This window comes from Triticum dicoccoides, chromosome 1B (genome assembly GCF_002162155.2).
Source record: "Triticum dicoccoides isolate Atlit2015 ecotype Zavitan chromosome 1B, WEW_v2.0, whole genome shotgun sequence".
Taxonomy (NCBI): Eukaryota; Viridiplantae; Streptophyta; class Magnoliopsida; order Poales; family Poaceae; genus Triticum; species Triticum dicoccoides.
This window is the reverse complement of record NC_041381.1, coordinates 605,804,488-605,818,729: the sequence shown is the minus strand read 5'-3', so window position 1 is coordinate 605,818,729 and position 14,242 is coordinate 605,804,488. Positions and strand designations below refer to the sequence as shown.

Genomic DNA, 14,242 nt, shown 5'->3' with positions numbered 1-14,242 from the left:
GTTTGGTGGGTTTTGGGCCAAATTTGGGGGGGTGTTGGGCTGCCACACACACGAGGCCTTTTCGGTCCCTCGGTTAACCGTTGGAGTATCAAACGAAGTCCAAATGACCCGAAACTTGACAGGCGGTCTACCGGTAGTAAACCAAGGCCGCTTGGCAAGACTCGGTCCAATCCGGAAATGTTTAAACCCCACACAAGAAATAAAGGTAGAAATGACCACCGGAGGAGAACGAAACGCCGGAATGCAAAACGAACTACGGGGAAAATGCTCGAATGCATGAGATGAACATGTATGCAAATGCAATGCACGTGATGACATGATAAGAGATGCACGAAAAAGAAAACAACACACGGAGACAAAGACCCAAACCCGAGAAATAAATATAACTTAGCGCCGGAGACGGCAAGAGTTGGATACAAATATGGAAAGTTACATCTGGGGCGTTACACTTAGGATCGTGGTTCTATACTCGGTGATGCCGTTGGAGTTGATGGACTCACTTATCTTCCAAGCCTTCCGTTGTTATCGTTATTAGACGGCCTTAAGCCATATTTATTGTAATAAGTTCTCTTTGGAGACATTCGATGTAATAAGTATGTGATTGCTACTCTGTTATAAATCCTTCAAGTACTGTGCATGTCAGCATTACTGATCCAGGGATGACACTGAAGTACAAAGATCAGGCTGTTTGAGGTCTGGTCGTTACACATGTGAATGCGCATGAAGCCAGTAAACTTGGTGTAGTTAGTACCATCAAAGATCACCGGACAGCGAGGGACAACAACATAGCCCGATGCAGCAGACAAGTTTTTTGGGGGCAGAGATACGAAATCAGCAGACTCGGGAACGAGATCGGAGAGCCGCAGGCAGTCGATCCGAAGAACCACAGGGGCCGGCTGGAGAGGAGACCTGGGCCCTGGCATGACGCTGGAGAGGAGATTGGGGCCCTGGGCTGGCGGGACTTTCCCCTGCCTGCTTCGAGCGATCGGGAGGCAGGAGATCGGGGGCGCCTGCGGGACTGCTTCAAGCGAGCGGGAGTCCAGGACGAGCCCCCTACCTGCTTCGATCGGGAGGCCTTCAGGCGAACGACAGGAGATCGGGGGCGCCTGCGGGACTAGCCCCCTGCTTCGATCGAGCATACGGAGAGGAGATCGAGCGGGACGGATCAAACACACGAGTTGCAGCGTGCAAAAAATTGACCTAGCTCTAATACCATGTTAGGAATAAGCAACTTGTATTCCCATGAGGCCATAGGCCGATATATATACATGTACAGGTGTGTAACATATGCAGGAAACCACTTATACAACGGGATAAATACAAAGGGATACATGACTTATATTATAACTCTAATAGAAACATGGTGACGTTATTTTTTAAAGTCAAAGCCTATTAGTAGGCGGTCTTGTTTGAAAGCTCTTGTCATAAGAAACATGAATATGCATGCAACAAATCCTAGTGTGGTTTCTGAAACTTGCTAATTATGTTTTCGCTGGTATCAAGGTTCAAAATGTGAAACTTGATGAAGTCTTAAAACTCATCAAAATGTACTCAAAAGTGGTCTTATTTGAGAGCCCTCGGCACAAGAAACACATACATCCAACTCCTATGGCGTTCACTCAGTTCAAAGGATACAAAAGATTCAAAATTGAAACCCAAAAAATGGGGTTGGTGCCCTGCAGCTGCATACCATAAATCCTCTCTCAAATTTGACGCATTTTTCTATGTGGATAGGTTCACTTTACTACAACAATCTCTAGACATGTCAAACCCGGCAGTGACATTTCACTTGCGGAAGTGATGTGCAAATGATACTTATCTGCACGATGCTTGCACAACACTAACACACTGACCTTACAGATTGAAAACAAGAAGGAGATCAACAGCTTATGTGAAACACCGTCCAAGGATCGTCATTTTTTGTCGTCCGTGTAGCATCACTCTTTCACTTGCTCAGCCTTCTAACAAATAACTTGCTCAAAAAAAATGTTACAGTAGTTTTTTTAAAAAAATTAAGGAGCATAGCTCCCAATTTCGTTTCAGGAAAAATGAAACTGATAAATACAGAACAACTGTCCAGCTGACCCATCAAAATAAAGGTTCAACAAAGCTAGTAAAACCTCACACCTCATACTTAATCCAAAAAACAGCATGTGAAAGCCAAAGAACCACAATATCTGGAAACAATTACTACTTAAACAGGAAAAATATGCTGATGAACTTCTAGCTCGCATGGGAATGTCTTCAGAAAAACTTTCAGCATACGAAGTGGAACTATACTCAAAGAAGAAGAAAGTACAAAGTACAGAAGTATTGTGGGAGCTTTGCAGTACTTGACTCTTACATGACCAGACATATCCTTTGCTGTTAATAAGGTTTGCCAATACTTGCATGCACCTATCACTATACAAATTATACGGTATGTGAAGCACTCTGTAAATTTGTGGATTCAACTTAGATGGTCAAGTTCCACACTTATGAGTGATTTTTCTGATGCTGATTGGCAGGCTACAGTGATGATAGAAAGCCTACTGGAGGTTTTGGAGTACGTTTTGGCTCTAACCTTATTTCTTTGACTGCTAGAAAACAGGATACAGTATCAAGATCAAGTACAGAAGCTGAGTATAAATCATTGTCCAATGCTACAACTGAAATTATTTGGTTGGAATCATTGCTTGAAGAATTGGAAATTAATCAACACCATATCTCATGTATGTTGTGTGATAATCAGGGAGTAACTTACTTATCCGTCAATCATGTCTTTCATGCCAGAACAAAACATATTGAGATTGATTTTTATTTTGTATGAGAAAGGGTTGCAGAAAAGAAATTGGATTCTGGAGATACGATTCATTCCATCCAAAGATCAAATTAAGGATGGCTTCACCAGGCACTCTCCGTCAAACCATTTGAATAATTCAAGAATAATTTGAATCTAGGATTGTTGAGATTAAGAGAGGGTGTTAGATCATACGGCAGGTAGTATCCTTGTAATCTCAACCTCCTGGTCGTGTGCATCTCTTTATCTCCATGTTTCTCTCTTTCATATATGCATCGGACTGCATCCATGTTATCGTCCAGCAACTTGTAATCCATGAAAGAGTTCCTGTACCCAATCAATAAATAGCACGCAGTTTTCCTCCTAGAGAGTAAGAATGCTTAATCTAATAATCAAAACATGCTATGTGCATCACTTTTATTCTTTCAACAAAGAACATTGGTTCACAATTAGACCCGCACAACCCCATATACACGAACAGTTCTGTAGCTTTGGCTAGAATTGAACCAAGGAATAACCAAAGAAAAAAAGGCACGCAGTGAAAGAATCGCCAAATTTTACAACATGAACTCGCTTGCAGGTTGAAGCAAACAATCGCCAAATTTTACCATGCATGCACACGTACGTACGTGCGCAGCTTCTGCACTACGTACGTACTCCATTTATTAGTAGTGGTTGATGGCGCGGCAGTTCTTCCTGATCTGGCCCTGGTGGCCGGTCTTGACCTCGATGCCGGCCATCTTCACCATGGCCTTCTCGAACCTGTCCTCCCACCATCCGGGGATTTTGGCGTTCTCCACCACCATCCTCGCCGTCTCCACCGAAGTCATGAGCGCCGCGTCGGAGGTGAAGAGCACCGTGTGCGACAACACGTTCTTGTAGTACTGCCTGTCCAGCTTGTTGGGCGTCACCACGTCCTGCATCACCGTCGGGTCGTTGCCGCCCGGCGTCGCGTCGGCCGGGCACTGTCCCCTCAGGAACGCGGCGAGGCCGCCGTTGATGTCGGAGGGGGTGTTGAGGCGGTCGGAGACGAAGGACGAGCAGTGGGAACGCCCGATGGTGTGCGCGCCAGAGAGGACGACCAGGTCCTCCGTGTTGAGGCCCTTGATGACGAAGCTAGCGACGAGGTCGCTGAGGTTGGACGTCGGCGGCGGCGCCAGGAACTTGAGCGGCTCGGAGGCGTTGGAGAAGGTGCCGTCGCGGCGGCCGGACGGCATCTGGAAGTTTACCTTGCCCCTGCTGAGGATGCAGGATGCGTCACGGGCCGCAAAGGCGACGATGTCAGCACATGAGACGACGCCCGGGCAGGCCGCCTCGAGGGCGTCCTTGATGGCGTCAATCAGCTCGAAGCCGCGTAGGGTAGGGTCGTTCGGCGGGCTGAGTTTCTCCGGCGTCGGGCTGAACGGGGTCGGGTCCAGGAGGACGGAAGCATCACAGCCCTAATAATCATCAGCTCAACGAGATTATTCGAGTCTGACTAATCAGCTATGTACGTACATACGTATATGTTTGCAAATTCGTTAGTACCTCGACGAAACAGTCGTGGAAGAGCATGCGGATCATGGCGGCGCCATTGCCGGGGTTCTGAGAGATGGCCTTCTCCATGACGCCCTTGACGACAGCCTCCGCCTGGGGGCATTTGTCGTGGTAGTAGCCGATCTCCAGTGGCCAGAAAGATCTGGCCTGGCACCCCACAGCGAGGAGCAGCAAGGCAAAGGCCACCAAAACGTGTGGCTTTGCAGCAACAGCCGCCATTTCTATTTCTTCGAAGCTAGCAGCTTGCGTGCTTGCTTGCTTCACTAAGATGAAGCTATCTACCTCGATCGGTGGATATAGGAAGAGAGAAGTGTGAGAAGTTGTCGATCGGTGGAGAATGCCTTATGTTGATATACCTCGAGCAGGAAGCTATCTACTTATATAGGTGGACACTCGAGGGGAAATACACTTTGGAACCTGCATGTATATACACCCTATATGGGATTTTTTTATTATTTTAATAAAAAGTCAAAATAGGTAAGAACTATTTTGACAAAACACTTGACTTACTTTTGCACTAGTAAAAAAATCTGGATGAAAAAAAAAACAAAAGTTGACTTCACAGCAAAAAAGACAAAATTTATTTGCTATTATAGGTCACTATTCACACTATTTTAGCCAAAAATTTGTCTTTTTTGAAAAGAAGTCAAAGGGATATTTTTTTTGTGGATTTATTTTCTCACGAGTACAATAGAAGGTCAAGTTTATTTCACAAATATTTTCAGGAATTTTCAACTTTTGGTTGAATTACTAATTTTTTTTTGCATATAGGGTGTATATACACCCATAGACCAAAAGTTCCCTCCCGACACTCGAGGACCTAGCTTGTCCGAGAATATATGCACATATATGTTGGCATGTGCTTAAAATTAACAATGATTATCTTGGCTTCTTTGGAACGTTACTACACCGGGTTGTTGCCACCGATCGTCATTGAATTCGCTGCTCCCACCGAAAACTAATCAAAGGGCGTCTTCGGCCCGTAATGATATCATACACAAATAGTAAACAAACAGCTAGCTGTTTACTATATGAAGCGGCCATATGCATAAGCTGGAGCTAGCTATTTCGAAATAGCTGGATCGAGCAGCTGATTGATGTAGCCGGCTCCGTGTTTCTTTCTTTCCTGTTTTGTGTATACGATACAATACGATCCACCGTACCAGTGGCAGATGGGGACGCCTGTTTTCCCGGTCGTTGAGACGTCACATACGTTAATGAAAGAACGTTTCATGTGTGCTTCGTCTTCTTCTTCTTCTTTTGGCGAGGATAAAGGGAGCTTTATTGCAAATTCATAGAGTTATAGTTGAGAAGCCACAAGACCTCAATACAAGATGGAATTGCACGAAGCCAAACAGCGGTGGCACGCTCCATTCGGCTATACTTCGCCAAACAATCGGCAACTCTATTTTGTGAACGACTAAGTTTCTGAGGTAAAAACTCCCTACTATCAGCTAATAGTAAAATCGCCAAGACTAACTGGCCATAAGCTGACCTCCGCAAGGCACCCGAGGACAAGCACGACAGCGCTTCAGAGGAATCTGACCGTAACACCACCAGACAGTTTGGTTGTTGGATGGCAAGGGCCATACCTTGCATCATCGCATGAAGTTCGGCCTCCAATGGATATAGCGGTAAGCCGCAAATAAGATCACCCCCTCGCTGTTCCTTAAGACCATCCCAGCCGCCACGGCTCCATCCTCCCGGTTACTACGAGCCGTCAACAGACAAGGCCACCGTACCCTGCACCGGAGCCGGCCAAGGCAGCACAGGAGCAGGACCCTTTAGACACGGCATCTCAAGGGAGACCGTTGGCATTTTCCCTTTGATAATATCATCAGTTGAATACTTGCCGACGAGGTTGATGGATTTGTAATAACAGATTTGCTATTTTACATCTAGATGTAAAATAATTATCTCACATCTAAGTCCACAACCACAGGATCAAACTGCTATAAGATTTGTGCAATTGACAAATAACCTCGTAGACTGTCTCCCGTGTGTGAGTCTGGGCCATTTTTGTCCGCTTAGTCCGTTTGTAGATGTGCCCCCGTGCCTGGGCCTCAGGCCTTTTTATTTTATTGTAGTCATTTGTTTTTTCAGCAGTTGGCTGCGTTTTCCTTTGCAAGGCTGTGCTATGACTAGGACGTTTTTCTTTCGTCTGTGTCAACTTCCGTTCCACACTCTGTCATTGTCTTTTTGTTTGTTTTCGTTTTTATTTACTTTTTATTTTTTATTTCATTTTAGTTTTAAATTATGAACTATATTAAATTTATGATATTTTGTTTTTGTTACATTTTGTATTTTAAGATTTCCGTTCCTTTTTTATTTTCCCTTTATTTCTTCTTTATTTATTTGTTTTAAATTCATCAACCTTTTTCACTCTATCATCCTTTAACTTTAATTATTGTGCAAATATTTATTGTGGGTCCTTTTTGTCTTGCGGGGCCCGTGTCATGCAGTCTGTCCGGTGTCTACTTGTCGACATGTTCGCACGTGCGTCTTTTGTTGGATCGTTTTCACGGTGCGATCGGCCAACCCATTTTCGGATTGGTTTTGCTAGTTTCATCTAGACGAGAGTTGACAATGTCTAATCTGACTTGTATATGGTCAGATACACATGTTTCTGAATTGTGCTCGTTATTTGCCAAAAAAAAGTCATGCTCGTTGTCGTTGTGTCATGTTTTTTGTTTCCCTCGTGAAGCAGTGAGGCCCGACATGACTTTTTTTAGTGGGTCATTTTTATGCTTGTGTATCGGGTTTCTTTTGTGGGCTATAGATTTCTTGTGAAGGGTGTATGTCCTTTCATTCCATGTTTTTTTATTTTTGGTTCGACTGTGTAGCTAGAGGACTATGTCACTATGCTTGTGTATCGGGTTTGTTTTTGGACTGCCACCCAGGCTCAAAAGGATTATACGATTATTCATGCTAGAAACTTCCGTGTGCAGCCACAAGCTATTATGGGCTCTAGCATAGTTCACTAAGTTGTGCGAACTCTTACAGTGGTAGACTAGCAGATGTAGGGGATGTAGGTTGGTACGGTCTACCCATCGTAAGGTGCTAGCGCTTCTGAAAGACTGTGTCTCGGTCATCCGTTTCTCAAACACCATGTAGTGCGAGAATCCCAACGGAGGAGATCGAGTCTTGTGGGGAAAAGTGCGCAAACCTCTACAGAGTGTATAAACTAATCATGATTAGCCGTGTCCCCGGTTATGGACGTTTTGAGTATCTAGTACTTGGATTATCATGTGAATCTCATCATGTTACTCTAATTAGTATTGTTGGGTTTGTTTATTGATGATGTTACTTAATTGGGATTGAGAATGCTGTCAACCATTCTCAATGTTTAACAACCACCATGATAGTTAAATAAATTTATTCCTTTGAAGTAGAGAAAAACTGGCTTTACGCAAAAACTGTAACCATAGAGCTCTCCACCAGCCATATATGCATGTAGTATAGCTTTATTCTTTCATTACTCTCTATGTGTTACTTTGCCAGCATATTCCATGTGCTGACCCGTTTTCGGGCTGCAACGTTCATGTTGCGGACTTTTCAGACGACGAGTAAGATGCCTTAGGATCATGGTTCTATACTCGGTGATGCCGTTGGAGTTGATGGACTCACTTATCTTCTTAGCCTTCCACTGTTATCGTTATTAGATGGCCTTAAGCCATATTTATTGTAATAAGTTCTCTTTGGAGACATTCGATGTAATAAGTGTGTGATTGCTATTCTGTTATAAATCCTTCAAGTACTGTGCATGTCAGCATTACTGATCCAGGGATGACATTGAAGCACAGAGATCAGGCTGCTTGAGGTCTGGTCGCTACAAAATGGTATCAGAGCACACGCTGACTGTAGGACACGACCACTAAGCAAAAGCCATAGATCACTACTCTTTCTCTTCTCATTTCTAACTCCTCATATTTTCTACTCTTCTAGGATGGCGGATGGAAGGAACAAGTTCATGCAACCGGATGAAGACACACCCTTTGAACGCCACCTGAAAGAAGTTACCAAGTACCTGAAGATCGGAGTACCAAGCTTCACCGGGGCCTACAACGCCAATTTACCTGAAGAGGAGCGCTGGATGATTCAAGTTCAAGTTCCAGGAAGAACGTTCATGCCCGTCACTGAGCCCATAGAGTTTTCTTTTGATGCACCAACCTGGAGTTTAGGAAAGAGCATGGCAGCCCACGTTACCATGGGACGTATTGGAGAAGTTTATCACAAGGAGCTTAAGGATACTACCTACCAGATTTGTGGGCGCCGAGATGAGCAATGGGAGATGATCAACACTAGGAAGGACAGATCAATTGCAGCTTTCATACAGGAGTTAAACCAGCACATTCGACGCCAGGAGAACCAGATGTGCGCAGACATGATGGATCTGAAGAAGGCCATGGCCAAGATCACAGAACTGGAGGAAGAACTCAAGTCTACACGCGATGGATATGAGGAGGAAGTAACAATGCTAGTCGAGAAGAATGAAGATCTAAAGAAGAAGTTAAGAGTATTCATGGGATTTCCAGCAACTGGAGAAGACGAAGATTGCACTTGTCCCGAGAACTACATCATCATCGACGACACTGACTCGGACCCGGATGATAGTGATGATGACTATGTAGATGAAGCTGGAGCAGATATCATGGAGTCTTCATCGGAGCAGTTTTTCTAGTAGACCACCATAACAGCAGTAGTATTTCCCTCCATGTATCTAGTATAGTTCGAGCACTTTTCTAACGATAGATAGACCGATTTATGCTCTTGTTTGTTTGAATAAAGTGTTTTGATTGAAATTTGCCTCATGTGCATATGGGTAGTGTTTTCCTCCTAGACCTCAATCTATTCTGTATTCTCATCTTTTCTAAACCCTCAGATGCCTCCGAGGCGTGACAACGGATTTGCTTTCCCACCGGAGCTCACTCAGTTGATCCAGCAGCAGAATGCATTGATGCAGATACTAGTCCAAATCAGAATCAGGGGAACAACAACAACAACAATCCACCACCGCCACCACCTGTTGATCACTTAACACGTTTCCTTAGGTTGAATCCGCCGATGTTTTCCAGTAGCACCGAGCCGATTGTTGCTGATGATTGGTTTCGCAAGACAGCCAGGGAGTTAACCACTGCTGGATGCACAGATGCAGAGAAGGTGCGATTTGCCGCACATCAACTTGAGGGACCCGCAGCATCATGGTGGGAGAATTTCATAGACACCTATCCAGTAGACACTGTCACATGGGATCAGTTTCAGCAGGCTTTTCGTACTGCTCATGTATTAGCAGGAGCTATGGCCATGAAGAAGCGTGAGTTTCGCAACTTGCGCCAGTATGTGGATGACTTTAGTAAGCTAGCACGTTATGCCCCAGATAACGTTGCTACAGATGCAGCTAAGTAAGAGAAGTTTCTGGAAGGACTGAATGATGAGCTGAGCATGCAGTTGATGGTAGCAAGTTTCAACAACTACCAGGAGTTGGTAGACTGTGCGCTCATGATTGAAGGGAAGCAGCAGCAGATTGAAAACCACAAGCGGAAGTATGGACAAGGGAAGTACAATTCTGGAGCCCAGCAGAAGCCACATTTTACCCCGAAGTCGGGAGGACAGTTCTAGCATACCCATGGAGGTGGTAGCTCACACAACCGTAATGGTTCCAAGAGTGGTAACGGGAATGGAGGCAGTAGTAGCCAGAACCACACCAACCCCTCAACACCAGCCAAGAGAGATCTGAGTCAAGTCACTTCCTTTAAATGCTAGAAGACCGGGCATTACGCCAATGAATGGCCTGAAGGCCAGAATGGAAGTGGTAATGGAAGCTCTAGGAAGAAGCCAAACCCTTTCAACAGAGGACAGGTGAACCACGTTAGCGTGGAGGAGGTTGAAGCCCAACCAGATGCAGTAATAGGTAAGTTTTTGGTTAAGTCATTTACTGCACTCGTTCTTTTGATACTGGTGCATCGCATCCATACATATCAAGGGGATTTATGGATAAGTATAAACTGCCAACCCAAGCTCTCAAGACACCCATGTTAGTAACTTCGCCTGGAGCAGAGTATATGGCCAGGCTATGGTGTGATCGGTTACCATTAAGGATTGGTAACTACGTGTTTCTCTCAGACCTCATAGTATTAAAATCACAAGGATTGGATGTAATATTAGGCATGGATTGGTTATCAAAGTATGGCGGGAACATTGAGTGTGCCAGTAAGACAATTCTACTGACAACGCCAGAAGGGAAGAGGATCAAGTATGTATCCAGGCATGAGCCAAAGAGAATGCACGTAAATTCCTTATCAGGAGTGGTGCAGGAGGAAGTACAAGTAGTAAAGGATTTTCCTGATGTATTTCCAAAAGAGTTGCCTGGCATGCCACCAGATAGAGACATCGAGTTTCTGATTGAGCTTTTGCCAGGCACAGGGCCGATATCCAAGAGACCATACAGGATGCCAAAAAAAGATTTGGAAGAGATTAAAAGTCAGATTAAGGAGCTACTAGATAAAGTGTACATTCGCCCAAGTTCTTCACCTTGGGGATCACCAGTACTTCTAGTGGAGAAGAAGGACGGATCATTAAGGATGGTTGTTGATTATCGAGGATTGAATGCAGTGACCGTCAAGAACAAGTACCCACTGCCGATGATCAATGATCTGTTTGACCGACTGCAAGGAGTGAAGGTATTTTCCAAGATCGATTTGCGATCAGGATACCATCAGCTGAAGATACGAGAGCAGGATATACCTAAGACGGCTTTTACCACCAGGTATGGGCTGTACGAGTATATCGTTATGTCATTTGGTCTGACTAACGCACCTTCCTATTTCATGAACATGATGAACAAAGTATTTATGGAGTTTTTGGATAAGTTCTTCGTGGTGTTCATTGATGATATCTTAGTCTACTCAAAGAACAAAGAGGAGCATAAGGAGCATTTGCGTTTGGTATTGGAGAAGCTTAGAGAACACCAGTTATACGCCAAGTTCAGCAAATGTGAGTTTTGGTTGAAAGAAGTTGGGTTCCTCGGACATGTGATATCTGGAGAAGGAATAGCCGTAGACCCCACGAAGGTTGTCACCGTGACAAATTGGGTAGCACCAACGACAGTTGGAGAGATCTGGAGTTTTCTTGAACTGGCAGGATACTACCGGAGATTCATTGAGAACTTCTCAAAGATTGCAAAGCCCATGACTGAGTTGTTGAAAAAGGATACCAATTTCAATTGGACTGAGGAATGCAACGCCAGTTTCCAAGAATTGAAGGAACGTCTAGTCACCTCACTAGTGTTAATTCTGCTAGATCAGACCAAGGATTATGAGGTGTATTGGGATGCTTCACGTCGAGGACTTGGAGCGGTGCTTATGCAGGAGGGAAGAGTTGTCTCGTATGCGCCCTGACAGCTTAAACCTCATGAGTTGAATTATGCCACACATGATTTGGAGTTAGCAGCCGTAGTGCATGCATTGAAGACATGGAGACATTTTCTTATCGGAAATCATTGTGAGGTATACACGGATCACAAGAGTCTAAAGTACATTTTCACGCAGAAGGAGTTGAATCTCAGGCAAAGGAGATGGTTGGAACTCATCAAGGATTACGATATGAGATTGCAGTATCACCCCGGAAAGGCTAACGTAGTAGCCGACGCGTTGAGCCGTAAGAGTCATGTCAATACACTCATGACCGCAGGACTGCCAAAGGAGTTAGCCGAGGACCTTTGCAAATTTATGCTTGGAGATAGTTCTGAGAGGCTATGTGTCAACGTTAGAAATTCAGTCGACCTTGATGGATAAGATCAGAGAAGCTCAGAAAACCGACAAGGAAATTGGTGAGATAAAGGAGAAGTTGAGCAAAGGAAAAGCCAAAGGATTTCGTGAGGATGAGCATGATACCTTATGGTTTGAAGACCGTGTTTATGTGCCTAATGACCCAGAGATCAGGAAGTTGATTTTGCAAGAGGCCCATGATTCGCCGTATTCAATTCACCCAGGTAATACCAAGATGTACTTGGATTTAAAGGAGACTTTCTGGTGGACTGGAATGAAGAAGGATATTGCAGAGTATGTAGCAGTTTGTCATGTATGTTAGAGAGTAAAGGCAGAGCATCAGAAGCCAGCAGGATTGTTGCAACCATTGCCGATAACCGAATGGAAGTGGGATAAGCTAGGCATGGATTTTATCACAGGATTGCCCAGGACTCGTTCAGGCTATGACTCGATTTGGGTTGTAGTCGATCGTTTGACGAAGGTAGCTCATTTCATTCAAGTGAAGACCACTTACACTAGTGCTAAGTTGGCCAAGATATACATGACCAGGATCGTATGTCTGCATGGAGTTCCAAGGAGCATTGTATCAAATAGAGGAACTCAGTTCACCTCCAAGTTCTGGAATCAGTTGCACGAAGCTTTGGGTACCAGGCTAGAGTTCAGTACCTCTTTTCATCAGCAGACAGATGGACAGACCGAGAGAGTAAATCAAATTTTGGAGGATATGCTGAGAGCTTGTGCACTAGATTATGGATCTAGTTGGGACGACAATTTGCCGTATGCGGAGTTCTCCTACAATGACAATTATCAATCCAATTTGAAGATGGCCCCTTTCGAAGCCTTGTACAGAAGGAGGTGCAGAACCCCATTGTCTTGGGACGAAGTTGGAGACCGTCAGTTGTTTGGACCAGATTTGATTAAGGAGTCTGAACGAAAAGTGAAGTTGATTCGCGACAGGCTCAAGGTAGCCCAGTCCAGGTAGAAAAGCTATGCAGATGCAAAATGCAAGGAGATCGTTTACGAAGCCGGAGATAGAGTCTATCTTCGTGTATCTCCACTTCGAGGAGTCAAGCGTTTCGGTGTTAAAGGAAAGTTAGCGCCACGTTTTGTGGGACCATACAAAGTTTTGGAACGTATGGGAGAGGTTGCCTACAAGTTGGAATTGCCTGAGGGATTGTCAGGAGTTCACGACGTGTTTCATGTTTCCCAGTTGAAGAAGTGACACGCAGAGATGGTTGATATACCGCTGAGAGATACAGTGCCATTAGAGGCGATTCAGTTGGACAGTGATTTGACCTATGAGGAGAAACCAGTTAAGATTCTTGAGTATGCCAGCCGAGTCACCCGCAACAACGTTATCATGTTTTGTAAAGTTCAGTGGAGCCACCACACCGAGGAGGAAGCCACCTGGGAACAAGAGGAAGATTTGCTGAAGGACCACCCTCACCTATTTTCTAGCCAACCCGAATCTCGAGGGCGAGATTCATCTTAAGGGGGGGGGGTAGGTTTGTAACATCCCAAATTTTCAATTTGGAATGTTATACATAGATCATCATTGCATATCATATTTTATTGCATTTTTCCTTGATCCTAGAAATTCTACGTAACTCAAGGACCCAAGGAGAGAGTTGGGGATTTTGTTATTTTCATATTTGAGTTTTCTCGAATTTTCGAAATAGGATCATTTGATTTTATTTATGTTATCTTCAATTATTTCAATCACAAAAATAAGAGAGAGGGAATAAAATGACTTTCCAAAAATAAAAAAATAATGAAGATTTAATAAAAAAATCAAATACGATTTATTTTGGTGTTTTTGCTATTTTATTTGAATTTAGGAAAAATGGCACGATTTTCAAAAATGCATTTTAGGACCAAAAAAATGTTCATCTTGTTCTAAATATTTTATTTGGACGACGAAAATTTATTTTGGTATTTTTAGATTTTTATTTAATTTTCTAGATTTTTTTTTCAGTTCGGTGAAATTATTTAAAAAAAACTCCCCGCGCCCGACCGGGCCGAAGCCCAGCCGAGCCAGGCTGGCCCGCTCGCTCCACCGCCTTCCCCGCCGTGCCGTCGCTGGACTCGGGAGAGTCCGAGCCACCACCGCCGCCCGACCCCCTCCCCAAGTCGGAAGCCGCCGCCGCTTCCCCCCCTTAAA

General features: G+C 44.4%; 1 protein-coding gene across 1 annotated transcript; it reads right to left on the bottom strand.

Annotated features, from left to right (window-relative positions):
* Positions 1-3,168: 3,168 nt before the first annotated feature.
* LOC119349054 (peroxidase 2-like) lies at positions 3,169-4,650 on the bottom strand. The gene is made up of 2 exons (XM_037617063.1): positions 4,307-4,650; positions 3,169-4,218 (listed from the first exon to the last, which is right to left on the bottom strand). Exons 1-2 carry the CDS (start codon positions 4,532-4,534, stop codon positions 3,445-3,447), a joined length of 1,002 nt encoding a protein of 333 aa, XP_037472960.1. The 5' UTR covers positions 4,535-4,650; the 3' UTR covers positions 3,169-3,444.
* Positions 4,651-14,242: the final 9,592 nt, after the last annotated feature.

Bases quoted from the DNA above. Each gene is read 5' to 3' on its own strand.
- LOC119349054 (XM_037617063.1), bottom strand. From the start codon at position 4,534: ATGGCGGCTGTTGCTGCAAAGCCACACGTTTTGGTGGCCTTTGCCTTG. The intron at 4,219-4,306 runs GTACTAACGAAT...GATGATTATTAG, and splicing joins TCCACGACTGTTTCGTCGAG to GGCTGTGATGCTTCCGTCCT.